The 19099-nt window shown below is 43.3% G+C and overlaps 1 protein-coding gene across 1 annotated transcript in view; it reads left to right on the plus strand.

The window, feature by feature from the left end:
• ROR2 (receptor tyrosine kinase like orphan receptor 2) overlaps positions 1-19099 on the plus strand; it is a gene marked incomplete in the record, with an annotated part of 251495 nt that overhangs the window by 184687 nt on the left and 47709 nt on the right. Inside the window, 2 exon segments of the mRNA XM_034774345.1 lie at positions 1827-2114; positions 3225-3255. Coding sequence (XP_034630236.1) covers positions 1827-2114; positions 3225-3255 — 319 coding nt within the window.

Here is a 19099-nt window from a genome sequence, read left to right on the forward strand (position 1 = left end):
TTTGAAAAATTTGATTTTTGAAGAGGTTTTTCAGGATCTCTTATTTACCATCTTTGACTGCTTCCCTCAAAAAGGCCCCGCATCAAGTTGATACTTCCACTTCTTTTGAAGAGTCTGAACATGTTTCCTTCTTAATGCTCCTCCCTTCCAGGAGAGTGCCTCATTGATTTCTCGTAGCCTGTTTTCTCTCTGTCTTCCCTATCTTTGCCCACCTGACCAAAACCATGGCTGAATACCCTATTTGTTCAGTGCTTCTACCCTTTGTGGCCTAGCGACAAAACTGCCAGTGAGCCAACAGCATAGCTTCTCCCATATCCATGTTTTGTCAGCCTTCTCTCCTTTGTCTTAGTTTGTCTTTTACATTTCTCTTTTATCTCCTCCCTTCGTGTTTCCCTTAAGTTTTTCTCTTTTCTTCTTTCATTTTCTTTCCCTTGTTTTCCTTCTCCTTCTATCCCCACCTGTATTTCTCCTCCTCCTCTTCCCACTTGGTTTCTTTTCATTCCCCTAAGGTTCTCCCAGATCTCTGACCTTACTTCAGGTCCTACTGGTGCTGCTGCTTCTACATATACAACAGCCATTCTTCAGCCCAAAATTGCTGATACTGACATGAATGTTAAACAACTTGTCTATATTTATTTATTTATTAAATACTGTTTAGTTCAGTGATAACACCAACTCGCCTAAGTTATACCTTGCATCATTGGTGAGATGCTTTTCAACAACACATTGAATACATATTCACTCCATTTTGCAAACCATTTGAAGAGGCTTGTGCCATCCAAGTGTGTAGACTTCTAAATAATATAGTAGTGACTCACTAATCAGAAGTTAGTATTAACATAAATAAATTCGTCCATCTTTCTACATATACAGTACATTTTCTAGTGCTTTTGTCCACTCTAGTCCCAAGTCATGAGGCTTCCACAACTTCCCTAGAAGAGAGTAGGTCTCACTGGTATTTTAGAATTGGAAAAAATACAGAAATGGCAACAGAAATGATTAGGGATATGGAACAGCTTCCCTATGAGGAGAGAATAAAAAGCCTGGAACTGCTCAGCTTGGAAAAGAGATTACTAAGGGAGGACATGGTAGACATCTATGAAATCATGAATGGTATGGAGAAAGTGAATAAGGAAATGTTCTTTACTCTTCCACATAACACAAGAACCTGGGGTCACCCAATGAAATTAATAGGCAGCAGGTTTAAAAGAAACATAAGGAAGCTTTTCACACAATGCACAGTCAAGGTGTGGAACTCGTTGCCAGGGGATGAAAGCCAAAAATATAACTCTGTTCACAAAAGAATTAGATACATTCAAAGCGGATAGGTCCATTAGTGGCTATTATCCAAGAAGGTCAGGGATGCAACCTCTGATTGTCAAAAATTGGGGATGGATCACTGAAAAATTGTCCAGTTCTGTTCATTCTCTCTGAAGTATCTGGCATTGGCCATCACTGGCAGACAGGATACTTGGCTAAATGGACCATTGGTCTGACCCAGTATGGCCATTCTTATGAAACAAGCTAAATAGAGGGGGGGAAATCTTATTCCAGAATTCCACACAGGCAGTTATAGTTGTATAAATGTACATCTTGCCTTATCTCCGTGTAACTTGCTGTGTAGGTAAGCCCTCCTTCATGAGACAGAAATTGGAAGGATGATACTGTTCCAAATCCAGGGTGATGAGAATTGTGTTTCTGCATAGCATATATTTGAAAGAAAACTGAAACCATTTTAAAGAGCTGTTAATAAAAATGTGCCCTTGGGCAGTCTCTTATCCAAATCCCACTGAAGTTTGATCTTTTCTGAACTTTCACCTTTGCAGGTTACTTTCTGACCTTTCTGGAACCAGTCAACAATATCACCATAGTCCAGGGCCAGACAGCAATTCTCCATTGCAAGGTAGCAGGAAATCCTTCCCCCAACGTCAGATGGTTAAAAAATGATGCACCAGTGGTTCAGGAGCCAAGAAGGATCATCATAAGAAAAACAGATTATGGTTCACGGTTAAGAATCCAAGATCTCGACACTACTGACACTGGGTACTATCAGTGTGTAGCTACTAATGGAATGAAGACAATAACTGCGACAGGAGTTCTTTTTGTAAGGCTTGGTGAGTCATTTTGTGTTAAAATGTGGCTTTTATGACTACTTTAATTGGTTTATAGACTAGTTCTTAGTTTTCACAATAGCAAAATGAGAAATTAATTTGCTGTTTAACCCCCCCCCCTGAAAACATTAAAAGAAATAAATAAAAGTTGTTGCCTGAGGCCTCTCTTTTCGCACAAGAGCTCTTAGCGAAACATGATACCCATTTACTTGTAATAAAAGAAAGCAAATACAGATGGAATGGTCTGTAAATATACATCTCAAAGAAAATCAGAAATGTTAAATGAGGCCCAGTGCAAGGTACAAAAATGGTAAGTTTAATTGCGTCAAATTATCACAATATTGCTGAACTCATTCTGTAAAAAAGAGCTTTTGAAAGGAAAAGGGGAATAAATAACAGTTCATAGTGTTCACTGGTGTTCATAGTTTGGAGCCCAATCCTTGTGAGATACCGAATGCCCTTAAATGGGTGAAATTAATGGAAGTTGAGGGCACACAGCACCTGTCAGGAGGTGCTCATCCCTTTTGAGGGATTTGTCACTTAGTCTGCAACCAGAACTTTTATTTGTGTGGTTTTTAAAAGTCCCTGAGGTGGTGGCACAAAACTCTAGGGACATTCCATTTCCTAGATACTGTTTAATATTGTTATGGTAATGACTAACTCCACTATTTGCCTTGGAGAGATGTATTAAATACTAGGGTTTCATATCCTGTTCCTATTGTGACACAGGTTACAGGCATGCCTCTGACACATCCTAACAGCTCTGATATTAAGCCTCAAATGAATTTAATTGGGCTTAGTAAGAGATAAGTGATGTGCCAAGATAATGCTTTGTATTTTTGAGGTTGTATGTTTCTATACCATGAGATCCTTTCTAACAAAAATGAAGTCCACTCAGGTTTCTGCCTGACTAGACAGAAGATTCATGTGATTTTTATTTGTGGTTTTGGAAATAACCGTATTTATGTGCAAGAACGCAAAGCCTTTTGTTTGATGCTTTGCAAGCCTTCCTTAAAGAAATCTATGGAGTTCTATTTAGCCTGCTACTAGCTTTTTAATGCTACAGTCATGAGCTGAATTTGTCAATAATTTTTATTTGTTTTATGTTTATAGGCCCAACAAACAGCCCGAATCACAATTTTCAGTAAGTATTTTTTGGAAATAATTTACTGCATCCTTAATGATTTTGCTGTGAAAGAATTTGGGTCATAAATCCTGCAAACACTGTTGGCAGTCACCACATGTCTTTGCTAAAAATATTTAGCTTGATTGAAAACCCTCAGAATGGCTGAAGTCTTTTCAAACAACGATAGCATTGTATTACAGTTAGTTTTGGTTTGACAGAATTTTCTTAAGCAACTTCTGCGTGCATATTTCATATTTGAGAGAAGCAAAATACCGCAAAACTGTGATGTTTGGACAGTAATCATTTAAAGGACAAGTATGAGCAACACTGGTGGTCAGAAATGAACAGGTCAAATTTTAGGTCACTGCGGTTGTAACTTTATGCATGTTATATTACTGTAACTTGAAAAATCAAGTAAAATTAGTTCAGGTATTTGTCTCTGAGCAATTAGGAAACCTCTATTATGTAATGTAATTTAGACATGAATGTTTCATGATGGCTTCCTTGTTTCTGTCAGCTGCCTGGAGTTGGTGGGCTAACCAAATTACAAAAAAAGAAAGAAAGAAGATTGGCTTTGTTTTGCCATTACTGTTGCATTTGTTTGCATAAATTTAAGTAAGCTTTATTGTATCATTTGTTCATGTAAATTCTGTGATGCTGGCGTTCAGTAGTGGAATTAGTACATTTTGGGACATGTGTGTGCTCATATATTAAGATAATAAGGGTGTGTTGTGGGAGGACAAATGTCATAGTCTACCAAGGACAAACTTGTATACACAGGGTGGGATTTTCAAAAGTATTCACAAGCCTTGGCCTAAATCTGCTTCCATTGAAGTCAGTGCTAAAACTCTCATTAACTTCAATGGGAGTAGAATTAGACCAATGCTGAGTGATTTTGAAAATCCCACCCAGAAATTTTACACTTGTATTAAAACTTTGAACATTTTAAATAACAGAAATGCACTAACCACAAGTCCTGCATCCTCCTTGTATGTTCTTTCACACAGCAATCCTAATACTGTTACTTATATGCATACAAATATAAAATCCCTTGGAAAAAAGAGTAGCACAAGAGACACTCCAATTCTCTTCTTTTTATATGCTCAGAACATGTACATGAAGGAAAGGATTTTCATAATTTTACAAACTGAAAGATGAGACTTGAGCCTTCAAAGGGTACTTTGTTGTTAAACCAGTTTAAATTTCATAAGTATATCTCTCCTAAATAAAATTGGGCTATGTCCATTAAGGGTGACACACGGATGTTCACATGACTGTATATAAAGAAATGTGCATTTTAGTAACCATTCTGAACCCTACATACATGCTGTGTGTACTTCATTTTACATCAGAAGAACACTATGAATCTGTTCTGCCAATTAAATAATATGCAGGTTTCTGAAGGATATGAATTTCTAACTAGCAAAGAAGGTCAGAATAGAGTTCTGGGAGGGAATAGCCTGGGAGACAGGAAATTAAGAAATGAACAGTGAAGTACTGAATTGATTTCAAAGCATACATTCTTATGACTTACATAGATGTGGGTTTGATCTGAGCACAGAACAAAGAGCCAGGAACTTCCAATTCCATTTTTTCACTGATTCCCTTTATAATGGTGAGCAAGTCATTCAGTCTCTCTCTCCCTCATTCTGTAATATTTCCTAATCTCATAAGGGTTATGATCAGTTAAATTGATGTTTGGAAAGTGAAAAATTCTAAGTGTTGTAAGTGGGAAAAAATAATTGTGGTCACATACTAAATGCTGTATCATAATACATATATACAGAGGACCAAATTAAGGTTATACAAGCAACCTTAAACCTGCTATTTCCTAACTTTTGAGTTCTTGATGTTGCAACCTTAACTTTATTTTAATGTATATTTTTACTTTAATTTCCTAAATTAAATAAAAAACATTTTTTTAAAATAATTCCATCATTGTAGAACCACAGTGACCTCCTCCCATGTAGATTGTCAGCAGAGCAGGGATATTTAGATCCATAGCAAAGTCCTCGACCACTTGAGCTAATGGAATATCTAATAGCAGTAGAGGCTGTCTTCTATGCGGACCTGCCACTGCAGGGGGGATGAGACACACTTTGCCAGTGGGTATCACAACTATTTGTTGGACTGCAGAGGAATGCTGAGACTCAGGAATAATAGGTTCAATTCTAGGTTCAGTAGGGGAGTGTTCTGGGACCCTGCAAGTGCAATCCACGAATTCTAGTGATTCTTCTGCCCCTGTTCCCCATTCCTACCTAGCTCCTGCCAGTCCCCTCCCATCTTCTGTCCTTCCCTACCTCCTTGGCTTTTGCCTCTGTCCCATGTCCCACCCTTTGCTCCTGCCCATATGACACCCCCCCCCCCGTTGCTCCTATCCTCCCTCATTCCTCTGCTCCTGCCCTTATCACCCCTCCTGCTCCTAGCCCATTTCTCCCAAGACTCTTATTCTTCCTCCTCCCAGGTTTCTGCCCCTGTACCCATGCCCTGCATATCTTTCCCCACTCCCCCACTCCTCTGTATTCCTGTTAGGTGGTTTGTTTCTCCTCCTGCACATACCACAGCGGCTCTGGGCAGTCAGTAGGAGCAACTGCCCAGCCGGTGCAGCCTCTGTTTGGAGCACATTTAGTCACTGTGTGGAAATGGTATATGTGCAGTCCAATCAGCTGATAGGATCTGAAAGCATGGGGCATGTTCAATGCAGATGAAATCCTCAGAGAATTTGTCTGCCAAAGTCTAACAGGTTTCTACTGAACTTGCGCAAACTTAGATTGTTCAGAGTCTTATAACTGGGCCAGGTTAGGCACATTTTCACAGGTATGGCAAAAGCCATGACACCAGGATGACTTGCCCCTGCTCCAGTCCCTTGCCAAATTTAAGTCCTTTCTCCAAAGCATGGAGGCACTAGAGCTTTTCAGAGAAACAGTTGCAAGATTTTTTTTTTTTTTAACATGGGCAAATCAACATATTTTCCCCTAACCTTATTTCTGGAAATGGCTGAAATGTGGGTATGGAGAGAGATGTTGAGGAGTGGGGATATGGGGAGACATAGGGAGGAGAATACATGTCACCACTGATAGCTAACAATGTTGATAACTATTAGACTAAACTCCTCTGATACAGACTTCATTAGAAAGCTCAGAAATTCCTTCTACATAGGTGCTCGTTCAAGTGCATATACCACGAAAACAAGCATAAAAGAGCAAGGAAATCACTAGGTAGTCCTCACTCCACAGTTGCAACTTACAACTATGATTTTGCTTTCTCAGCATTACTGTAACTTGACTATATCCACCACCCAGAGCCACACGCCTCCTCTCTTCATCTTCACACAAAAGGAGGAACTTTAACTTCATTACCAAATATCAACTATTGAAAAACAGTACACAGCATTGTACATCCTCATTACATCACCTAAATAACATTCCTGGGAATGTTACAAACAACAACTTCCCAAAGTGCTAAACATTCCAGTCTTAAATGTCACCATCAACTCAATCCTCACCTGACTATACACACTAGCCTTCTCCTTCAACACAGTATGAGATTGTCATCCCAAACAATTAGAAAGCATCCATCCCTGATGACTCTAGTGTCCGAACTGAAGACTGCACATTTTGTGTGAAAATGGGAAGACTTGTGCGCTTTGGCTGGTGGATATGGAGGAAGAAGTTGCAAGGGTTGGGTGAGCACTTTAATGATTTCTTGGCTTTTTATGTTTGGTGGTAGTATTATCAATCTTTAAATGGCTTGGAATTAATTTTTTGTTTTCAGGAATTAATATGTGTATTTAAGAAGTATTTGAGCCAGATTCAGGCTCCCATTCCAGAAGCTTTGCATAGTGGACATGGCTGGGGAAAATGGGATGCGACTGGGGTGATCCAACTATTCCTAGCAGTCAGAACAGTCCATCAAGGACATAAGCTGCTAGGCGTAGGTTAAAGTAGCCTTGCTAGCTGGAGAATCCAGTTGCATTTCACCACTTTTGCCCCTCTCTGAGGCTTGTGAATGTAACTTTGACACAGCCCAGAATCTTGGTGCTCCTTATTTGCTTGTCTTCTGGTTGAAAATACCTGTTTTTTCCAGGTATATCCAGTCAGTATGCATGTCTTTTTCATTGTATTTTGGGGTCTTGTATTTTGTCAAGAATTTATTTTTGTTTTCGCTGCCAGTGATTTTTTTTTTTTAAATTATGCAACCAAGCATGTATGCGTGGGTGGGCGGGAGGGAGCGGAGAACGAGGGAAGAGGAGGAGAGAGATGGCCTTCTGAACTACCAGCAGGACTATAGAGTACAAAAGGAATTGGTGTGGAACAAAGGGCTCATTTTATTCATTAGCCATCCAGTCCAGTTTCCATCTGAAGCACAAAGTTCCGTGCCTCTTGGCATTAATGTTTTTCAAAAAGGTACACTTCAGTGAGAACACTGAAGTCAATTGTACCTCAGTTTAAAACAATGCCTAATTCTTAAAGAATATCAACCTTTATCTGTTTGATATCATCTATCATGTACATTTTCATTTAATCCATATGCTTATGTTGAGGCCATGTGCTAAACAGGGCTTCTAGAAGACTGTGTAAAAATCAAGGATTGTCATACACATTAAGAATCAGATTTGCCATATAAAAAAGGACTCTAGACTTCAATAAGGATTAAGTCAATAGGGTTTCATAAAAGCCTAAGTAAGACTGTATAACAATTACACTGTAGACATACAGATTTTAATTTTCCTTTAAAGTTGTTTCTAGAGAGGCTGGTCTAAAAATTTTCCATAAAGGTTTATTCATTATCTGTAAAATTCTGGAGGATGTTTCTAGAAAGGTGTAAAAATACAGATTTATCAAAATTACCACATTTGGTTTGTAAATCAATTCTAGTTTGGTGATTTGTCTTATCCAACCATTACCTTTTAATTCCCTGGCTGATGGCCATGGTAAAAGCACACTTTCAGATCTGTAATGGAACGTTGGGTTTTTGTTTGTTCGTTTTAAAAAGTGTCTGACCATCCTTTGCTGTCGTATGAAGGTTGTCACATTTTCCATTTCATAATACAACAGTAGAGGAATGGTTTGACACAAACTCATTCCTTTCTGTTTTACTGTGTAATCCTGTTATCTTGTACAATCAATGTTACCCACTTCTGAAAAGGAATTGCAATTTGCCCTTCTCTCAGAAGAGGTGACATTTCTGCCATTCAGAAAAACACAGGTTTGTTAGTTACTATTATGTTTTAAAGTAGACAGGAAGCAAATATCAGACAAATCTTAGAAAATGCAATTTTAGCAAAACTTAAAGTCAAATTAATAGATTCCAAGGCCAGAAGTGACCATTGTGATCCTCAACTCTGACCTCCTGTATAGCATACGACATAGAACTTCCTGAGAATAATTCGTAGAGCAGATCTTTTAGAAGAAGCATCCAATTTTGATTTAAAAATTGTCAATAATGGATAATCCGTCATGACCCTTGGTAAATTGCTCCAATGGTTAATTACTCTCACTGTTAAAAACAGCTTCTTTCCAGTCTGAATTTGTCTAGCTTCAGCTTCCAGCCATTGGATCATGTTAAACCTTTCTCTGCTAGAATGAGGAGCCCATTTATTAAATATTTGTTCCCATTTAGGTACTTATAAAATGATAGATTTCAGTCTCTCAGTCCTAAAGTGATGGCTGAAAACTGCTCTCTCCCCCTTTTTAAAATGTGATTCATGCAAAAAATAATTGATTTAAAGACTACATATTCTTTAATCAAAATTGTGTGTGTGGGGGGGTTCCTTTAATTTTTTTTAAAGTTAATTATTTAGATGGAAATTTGAAATCCCAGCCCATGGCTCGGGTTTCTGATTGAGGCAGTGGCCAGAGTTCGCCAACAGGACTTGCTTTTGTGGGAAAGGAGCATTTCTCTCAACCTCACATCAGTTCTGCAGCTAGTGGGGACCTGGGGTGGAGGGTATTTTTCCAGATGTCTGCTGGCTCTGGGGCTTAAGGAAAGTTGTTAGGGCCTTGATAGTGAGTAGAAAGTGGGGGGAGGGCACAGCAACTAGTGCCAGGAGGGACATGTAGATGGTAAATTAAGCCATTACAAAGTGTAGCCTGGGAGAATAGGCAATGATCCACTAGTCGGATCTTACTTATTTGTAAAGGACATTGATCCCATCCCCCAGGGACTTCAGGACACAAAAGGTTCCTTCCTGAGCTCCCATGCAGAAGCACCAGACTTAAGATATGTCTACACTGTTGCTGGAAGTGTAATTTTCAGCTTGGGTAGACATAGCTGTGCACTAAAAATAGAAGTGTAGTTGCAACAGCCCGAGTGGTGGGACAGGCTGAGAATACCTAGGGTTCTGGGTGGATTGTACTTGGAGTGGCTAGCATGTTCTGCTGCTCACATCACCGTGGCTACATTCTATTTTTAGTGTGACAGCTGGATCAGAGCTGGCACTGGGTATGTCTACCCAATCTGGAAATTATATCTCCAGCTTCAGTGTAGACATAGCCATCCAGAAATATGGGTTTCAAGGCATATGTAGGGCAAGAGCACTAGCACACCTGAGCGGTGTGGGTATGAACATGCTTTGGGCAGTGACATAGCCCTTTACTTGTGCCAGTTTGTAGTGTGGACAGGGGCAAGGGGCACGTCCTGAGTCCCACATTCAAAAGTCCTCCAGCCCTGTTCTCACAATGCGCCAAACCCTTTCCTGTTTGACCCTTACCGAAACCTATAACGGTCCCTGTCCCATCATTCTCACCCATAATAGCAAGCTGCACTGACCACTTCACAACAGTTTTCACTGCACCAGCACACATGAACATGCTCCGAGAGCAGCCATCTGGTCAGCTGAGCACACCTGGGTGCTCATCAGTGTGTGGTCTGAGTTCACTGTACTCCACGACTTCTCCCGCAGCACAAGGAACTTACACTTGTACTGGGAAGTTTGGGAGAGGCTGGCGCCGGTCTCATTCACTGTACTCCAGCCCAGTGCCAGGGACAGATAAAGCACCTAAGGTTCCAGTTCTGCAGGTTAAAAGGACTCCAGCAGTTGCTCTGGGAGGGGCCTCCAACATGACCATTCTCAAGGAGCTGGCCTGGGTACTCTCCAGTGCTCCCAGTACTGAGCCTGAGGGACACATAACCCCTCTCCTCAAACCCACCAGCCTCATTGTCTGACAGGGTGCTGAAGAAGACCAGGGTGTGGAAGCAGGGGGGACTGGGGAGGAGGAGACCCCAGAAGACCCAGAGGAAGAGGAGCATGTTATCTTGCACCTCTGCTTGGAGAAGCTGGTTCTGCAAACAGACCCTTGTCTCACTTCTGACAAGGAGGGAGGCCCTGAGACTCCGCAAGAACCAGAACCCAAGACAAGTAAGCTAAAACTCTACTCTCCCCACCAACATCCCCTCCCTCATTCTCCGGGTCTGCATGAAGGACTGGAAGGCCACCCACCCCTTCTGTCAACACATACAATGGTCCCCAACCAAGACACAACTTAAATTCAACATTTTATTGAATTACCAGGAACCACTATGCAGCTTTTGGCAGAAGTTATAGAACAGATTATCAGCGAACTACCACGTTGCTCATGGGTCTGTGCATTTGTCGGCCAACAGTCTGACAGCGGGCGAGGGAAGGGGGGGAAAGGTCAGGTTCGGGGACAGGACATTTGTATGTGATTAATGGTTCTCCAAAGTTACAGCTGTTTTCTGCTCCTTTCAAGATCACAGACTTCCAGTATAGTTATCCCCCAACAGCTCTACAAATGGGAGCTATGCAAAAGGAAGGGTTGGTTTAATATCAAGGCCGGGACAGAGAAGGGGAACCTTTGTTTCTCAGAGGAATGTGACAGTGGCCCTCTGTCACAGTATGAATGTTCTCAAGCATTGCCAGTCCCTGGTGTCCAGCGTCTCCCCCCTTGGAGCCAAGCCGCACAAGTCAGGAGAAAGCGGGGTGGGTGAGGGATCCGCTCCCGCAGCGGCACAGACACCCTGCGGTGTCCCTTTGCAATGGGGAGGCGAGCGGTTTGCGGTCTTGATTGGAAAGTTCATGGAATGCAACTCTTTATTCCCCCCTGTTCCTTTCTCCAGTCTTTGCTGGATGAAGGGACCGGGTTTCCTGACGCTGCAGGGGGAGGCTTGGGGATGGGTGGGCATTTGCAGTGGTTTGCGTCTCCCTCTCCATGCAGCCTCCATCTGCTAGCTTGGAATACAGTCTCTTTCCATGCAAATTGCCTGCCAGTCCTGTAAGCACATGTCAGCAAATTTCTGGTACAGCAGAAACTCAAGCTGGTTCTTAAGGTTCAACGGCAGTGCCAATTTGCTTGGTCCACCTTTATAGCTCTCCAGACCCCTCCATTCAGCAATATGTAGAGGGGTAACAAGTAGCACAAACATCTGTCTGGCATAGACTGCAGGATCCCCACATCAAGTCCTTTTCCAGTCTGGTACTTTCAAAATTGCTATATTCTCCAATTGATGACCAGCTTTCAAAGAAGAAATACATACACATCAATACATTACAATTTTAAAACCATTAGTTCATGCTCCCTTCCATTTTCAACAGATGCTCCTTGGGGAAATGGGTGTGTGTGTGTGTGCAGAAGTTGTCTGTGATACTGAAGGATGCTGAACAATTGCATTCCTGAAATGCTGAAAAGTATCAATACTGAGACATAGGACCCAACCACTTACCCCATGACGGTGGAGTAGCCACAGGACTTCTTGCACAACATCATGGACTGGCACCCAGAATCCCTCCTGGGGAGCCCTGTGACCATGCAGGAGGGGAACAATGAGCCTGAGTCTGTGCCTGAAGACCAGCATGTGTCTGGCCCCCAAACCCTGTTCAGGAGATGACCCATTTGTCCCCCAGAACAGATTCTTCCACCATGTCCCTCGCCCCTTGTTTGGGGAATGGGGAGGTCAAGGCCAAGGAGACAGGGTCATAGGCAGTAACAATTTTAGGTTCTTTGGGGTGTCTGATTCTTTCTGGTTTCATTCAGAGTTCCTTTTAAAAAATGCTCAGAGTTAATGCTACATATACTAGTTTCAATAAATGTTAGTTTCTACACATACAATTTGATCATTTGACATTGGTAGCAGGACTGTAACAGGCTGGATTTTTCCCTTCCTATAAAAAATGGTCTTGGACTTCATAAAGAAAGGGTTGGATGGGGAAAGTTGAAAAATAGGCTAATAGAGGTTGTTGCTATTAATACACGTGGTTTGGATTCTCAAAACAAATACCCAAATATAAAAATGAAGTCGTATAATGGGACTTTACCTTCTTCCATATCATTGTCTAAACATGATACCCCAGATCTTGGGTACAGTGCAGCTGCTTTGCATTGCACCACTGGCAGATCTTGGTCCCAAAACAGGAATATCAGCTATAGGAGGGTCATTTATTGTGAGACAAATCTTACAGTAACATCGGGGCTCCTATGCTCCTGCACCCTGTTGTTGACATAGAAAGAAGGGTCTGTGGTCAGAGCTTCCCTATGCTCTGCAGAGCTCCAGCTGTCAGATTGGCCCCTACTGGACATGGGTAGCTGGCATAATTTAAAGAATACTTCAAACTGCACTAAATTCATGTTATGGTGGATATACCTGACACATAGCTAATCCAGGGTTGGGGGAAATGCAAAGGGTGCCTCTCCTCCTCTTCCTTAATTGTGCTGTGTTCTCATTGTCCACAACTGAAGATCTGGGCCATTTTTCTTTCCTGTAACATGACTTTTCTAAATCTATTTGTTGACTTTGGTCAGGAGATAGAGCATATGTCTCTAGCTTATTTATCCTTAAAAGTTTAATCTCTTTTGTCACATCTTGTGAAGTATGTATCTGTTTTTATTGCTATAAGCATAGCTAAGTGGGAAAACTGCCATCTGTTTCTAGAAAATACTTCAGAATATTTAAGATTGTCTGAAGGGTTTGGACGTATTACTCGCAACCCTGCTTCACATGGGCTACAGCATATAGTCCTGTAACATATTCGATGAAAGATAAAAGTATAAAAATGTGATAAATGTTTGTTTTCCTATAAATCCCATATTTCAAGTTTAAAATGTAACTTGCCAACAGATATAAACGCACTGTCTAATGTCACCATGTGGGAGGTTTGACACACAACTTGTATGAGTGTTCCACAGGCGCCTCCCTCATATGCAGTAGAGGTCAGAATGTATCTTTTTGGTTAGAGAGCTGCAGTTTTTTAGTATAGTCAGCATGCTATTACATTGGCCAAGTGGGAAGCAGTAACTCAGGGTGAACAGCATACAGCTAAAGGCCAAATGCAGCTCTGACCTCATAAAATTTGACTCCCAGATGCCCTCTCCCAGTGAACACAGGCTGGTAAGAGAGCTGATCAGCAGCAGGTACTTATTTTTGGTAAGATCAAAGAAACAATTTGAATTATTCTGTCAAAGAAGTTACAAGTAGAGCTTGTTTGTGCATTTGTTATTTTTAAACAATGTGTATATGTAAATTGATATGCGAATTAGTGACAGCCCTTGGGCTTACTCCACTACCGCAGCTGTTGGACATCCCTGATGATCTTTAGTTTGTTTTGAATTTACTTTTAACCCCAACTGTTCAGTAACTTAAATGGCTTTAAAAGTATTTATTGTGTCCCCTACAAAAGGGTAGTTGTTTGTTCCTGTGACTTCCTGTGCAGCTTTTTATGCCACACTGAGTTTAATTAGAGTGCCTTAGGATGCATACTGGCCTTAAAGTGGGTGAAAAGGTATGCATGGGTGGGGGAAGGCAAGAAGATAGAGGGGACACTGTTATAAAATCTAGTCAATTTAAAAAAAAAAGAGTTAAAAGTAATTTCAGGTATTGCACCTGCCCATAAGGCATCGTGCCAATTTTTATGGTTTCATAATCATGCTTTCCTATTTTTAAATGCTTTTTTCTCCCCTTTTGCTCTTTGATAGAACCACAAACAATATGTGACACTCATTTAATTTACTGTTATTTGAGAAAAAGTGAGAGACAGTACAAAGTAAACAAACTGAAAAAGACAACTATTTACTTTTTAATTAAACTAAAATTATCTTAGTTGGTGTTTAACAAAAATAGGTTAAAAATTCCAACAGAAGTGATTTTTTTTAAAAAAGTTTCTAATTCCCTCTTAAGTCTAAAATATGAGGTGACATAGGAAATATATCTCTAAAAATTAAATAAATGTAAAACATTTATCAGCACCCCCAAAAAAGATTAATAACCACAATGTCTTTTTTGACATTTTATTACGTCTGATAGAAATATGAAACAAAGGGTTAGTTATTTCAGAGCCACATTTTTGTCAGTTTTGGTTTATATAGCTGCAAGCATCAAAGAAGTAGTTTCAAACTTCGTTTTGGTTAAATTTTTGGTTTACAAGTGAAATTCACAAGCCTGAGATATATCTCCCCCACTTTAGAGTTGGAAAATCAGTATCATCCAAATTCAGAAAGGGAGGTAAACTTTCTCCTGCTGCATTCACAGCCCTTCTGTATATTTGTGAAACTGTTCTCTCGATATGTTGAACTACTGAAATTTTGACACTTTCAGCCTACATTATTCTACAAAATCAGCTTTGAAAAGTTCCCCTTTTGACACACTGAGGCCTAGTCTACACTACGAGTTTAGGTCGAATTTAGCAGCGTTAAATGGAATTAAGCCTGGACACGTCCACACGACGAAGCCCTTTTTTTCCAACTTAAAGGGTCCTTTAAACCGATTTCTTTACTCCACCTCTGACAAGGGGATTAGCGCTGAAATCGGCCTTTCCGGGTCGGATTTGGGGTAGTGTGGACAGAATTTGACGGTATTGGCCTCCGGGAGCTATCCCAGAGTGCTTCATTGTGACCGCTCTGGACAGCACTCTCAACTCAGATGCACTGACCAGGTAGACAGGAAGAGCTCTGCGAACTTTTGAATTTCATTTCCTGTTTGCCCAGCGTGGAGAGCACAGGTGACCACGCAGAGCTCATCAGCACAGGTAACCATGATGGAGTCCCAGGATCGCAAAAGAGCATGGACCAAACGGGAGGTATGGGATCTGCTTGCCATATGGGGAGATGAATCAGTGCTAGCTGAACTCCGTAGCAGTAAACGAAATGGCAAAATATTAGAAAAAGTCTCAAAGGCCATGAAGGACAGAGGCCATAACAGGGAGGCACAGCAGTGCCGCGTGAAAATTAAGGAGCTAAGGCAAGCCTACCACAAAGCCAGAGAGGCAAACGGAAGGTCCGGGGCAAAGCCACAGACATGCCGCTTCTACGCAGAGCTGCATGCCATGCTAGGGGATGCAGCCACCACTACCCCAACTGTGTGCTTTGACTCCATCAATGGAGAATCACGCAACAGGGAAGCGGGTTCGGGGTACGAGGAAGATAGCTCACAGCAAGGAAGCGGGGAAACCAGTTTCCCCAACAGCCAGGATATCACCCTGGACCTGGAACCAGTAACCCCCGAACTCACCCAAGGCATGCTCCCAGACCCTGAGGACGCACAAGGGACCTCTGGTGAGTGTACCTTTGTAAATATTACACATGATTTAAAAGCAAGCGTGTTGAATGATTAATGATTAATTTGCCCTGGCAATCGCGGCCAGTACAGCTACTGGAAAAGTCTGTTAACATGTATGGGGATGGAGTGGAAATCCTCCAGGGACATCTCCAGAAAGCTCTCCTTGAGGTACTCCCAAAGCCTTTGCAAAAGGTTTCTGGGGAGGGTTGCCTTATCCCGTCCACCATGGTAGGACACTTTGCCATGCCAGGCCAGTAGCATGTAGTCTGGAATTATTGCATAACAAAGCATGGCAGCGTGTGGTCCCGGTGTTTGCTGGCATGCAGACAACATCCATTCCTTATCTCTCTTTGTTATCCTCAGGAGAGTGATATCATTCACGGTCACCTGGTTGAAATGGGGTGATTTTATTAAGGGGACATTCAGAGGTGCCCGTTCCTGCTCGGCTGAACAGAAATATTCCCCGCTGTTAGCCACGCGGTGGGTGGGAGGGGTGAAGTGATCATCCCAGAGAATTGGGTGTGGGAGGGGGAGGAGGTGTAAAAGACATCTGGACTCACCCCTGCGCCGCCTCCTGCTGGTCGTCCAGGGAATTAGCTCACCAGCCTCTGGAGGCCCTCTGCAGGCCAGTGATCCGCATTGTCCTCTGCACTGGCCCCCGTGTCCCTCCCAGGACCCGGTGCCCCTATTACTGGAATGCTGCCCCCTGGTAGTACCCCACAGATCTGGGTCTCCCCTCCCTGGAGAACCCCCACCCACTAGCCCCACCTTGCCTCAGCATTAGGCCACTGCCAGTCACCAACTAGCCCCCACTCCCTGGGGCAGATTGCAGTATAGGCCACTCATCACTGGCAAGGGGGGTTTGGATCTGCTGCCTTGGCCTAGCCCTGGGCTGCCCTTTGCAACCCCCTGTACCCCTTGGCCTATTACCAGGCCGCAGCCTGGGGCTATCCAGGCTGGAGCTCCCCAGCTCCTCAGCGTTTCCCTAGCCCTGCTCCACTCAGGTACTCTTTGTCTAGCTCTCTGCAGCCAGGCCTTTCTCTCCCTGAACGCAGAGAGAGACTCTGGCCTGAGCTCCTGGCTCCCTGCCTTTATAGGGCCTGCTGAGGCTGATTGGGGCATGGCCCCAGCTGCAGCCACTTCCCTTAATCAGCTCAGCCTTCACGCTGCCTGCTCCCTGGGCTATCCCAGGCCCTTCCAGGCAGGAGCAGGTGTCCACCCTGCTACAAGGGGTTAGGTGGGTTTGTGCTGCATGTTAACCCGGAAACCGCAGCCCCTCCTTTTACATTGAAAACCCATTTTAAATGGCCAACCCAATGGGTGCTTGGTATGGGAAATGAGGGTGCTGCTGTTTGAAACCATTCCCACATGTTAAGAAGGTTAAAAAAGCCAAAAGACTGTGGCTTACCATGGCTGCCTGCAAGCCGAATTCTGTTGCCTGGCACTGCGTGAGTGATCTCTCACACCAAACCGGCAGTCCTTCAATATAAGAGGAAAAATGCGACCTTGTAACGAAAGCACATGTGCTGTGTAATGTGAACAGCAAAATTTAACGTGAAAGAGTGTACTCATTGTTCTCTAAAATGTGTCTTTTTTAACCACCTCTCCCTTCTCCTTCACCAGCTGCAAATGTTTCTCCTTTGCAGAGGCTAGTGAAGATTAGAAGGAGAAAACGGCAGATTCGGGGTGATATGTTCTCGGAGCTCCAGATGTCCTCCCACGCTGACAGAGCACAGCAGAATGCGTGGAGGCAGTCAATGTCAGAGTGCAGAAAAGCACAATATGAATGAGAGGAGAGGTGGTGGGCTGAATCATGGGATGAAGAGAGCAAGTGGCGGGCTGAAGAGGATAGGTGACGTCAGCTTGCTGACAGAAGGCAAGAGTCAATGCTCCGGCTGCTGGAGCATCAAACTGATATGCTCCAACGTATGGCTGAGCTACAGGAAAGGCAGCAGGAGCAGAGACTGCCGCTACAGCCCCTGTGTAACCAACAGTCCTCCTCCCCAAGTTCCATAGCCTCCTCACCCAGACGCCCAAGAACACGGTGGGGGGGGGCCTCCGGCCACCCAGTCACTCCACCCCAGATGATTGCCCAAGCATCAGAAGGCTGGCCTTCAATAAGAGTTAAAGTTTCAAAGTTTTAAACTGCAGTGTGTCCTTGTCCTTCACTCCTCCCCCACCCCTCCCGGGCTACCTTGGCAGTTATCCCCCTAGTTGTGTGATGAATTAATAAAGAATGCATGAATGTGAAGTAACAATGACTTTATTGCCTCTGCAAGCGGTGCTCGAAGGGGGGAGGGGAGGATGGTTAGCTTACAGGGAAATAGAGTGAACCGGGGGAAGGAGGGGGAGGGTTCATCAAGGAGAAACAAACAGAAGTTTCACACCGTAGCCTGGCCAGTCACAAAACTGGTTTTCAAAGCTTCTCTGATGCGCACTGTGCCTTGCTGTACTCTTCTAACCGCCCTGGTGTCTGGCTGCACGTAATCAGCAGCCAGGCAATTTGCCTCAACCTCCCAACCCGCCATAAATGTTTCCCCCTTACTCTCACAGATATTGTGGAGTGCACAGCAAGCAGCAATAACAATTGGAATATTGGTTTCGCTGAGGTCTATCCAAGTCAGTAAACTGTGCCACCGCGCTTTTAAACGTCCAAATGCACATTCTACCACCATTCCACACTTGCTTAGCCTATAGTGGAACAGGTCTTGACTACTGTCCAGGCTGCCTGAGTACGGCTTCATGAGCCATGGCATTAAGCAGTAGGCTGGGTCCCCTAGGATAACTATAGGTATTTCAACATCCCCAACGGTTATTTTCTGGTCCGGGAAGAAAGTCCCTTCTTTCTGGTTTTGAAACAGACCAGAATTCCTGAAGACGCGAGCATCATGTACCTTTCCCGGCCATCCCACGTTGATGTTAGTGAAACGTCTCTTGTGATCCACCGGGGCTTGCAGCAGCATTGAAAAGTACCCCTTGCGGTTTATGTACTCGGTGGCTTGGTGCTCCGGTGCCAAGATAGGGATATGGGTTCCGTCTATCGCCCCACCACAGTTTGGGAATCCCATTGCAGCAAAGCTATCCACTATGACCTGCACGTTTCCCAGAGTCACTACCCTTGATATCAGCAGGTCTTTGGTTGCGTTGGCTACTTGGATCACAGCAGCCCCCACAGTAGATTTTCCCACTCCAGATTGATTCCCGACTGACCGGTAGCTGTCTGGCGTTGCAAGCTTCCACAGGGCTATCGCCACTCGCTTCTCAACTGTGAGGGCTGCTCTCATCCTGGTATTCTGGCGCTTCAGGACAGGGGAAAGCAAGTCACAAAGTTCCATGAAAGTGCCCTTACGCATGC

The sequence above is a fragment of the Trachemys scripta genome, chromosome 6, assembly GCF_013100865.1.
Source record: "Trachemys scripta elegans isolate TJP31775 chromosome 6, CAS_Tse_1.0, whole genome shotgun sequence".
Taxonomy (NCBI): domain Eukaryota; kingdom Metazoa; phylum Chordata; order Testudines; family Emydidae; genus Trachemys; species Trachemys scripta.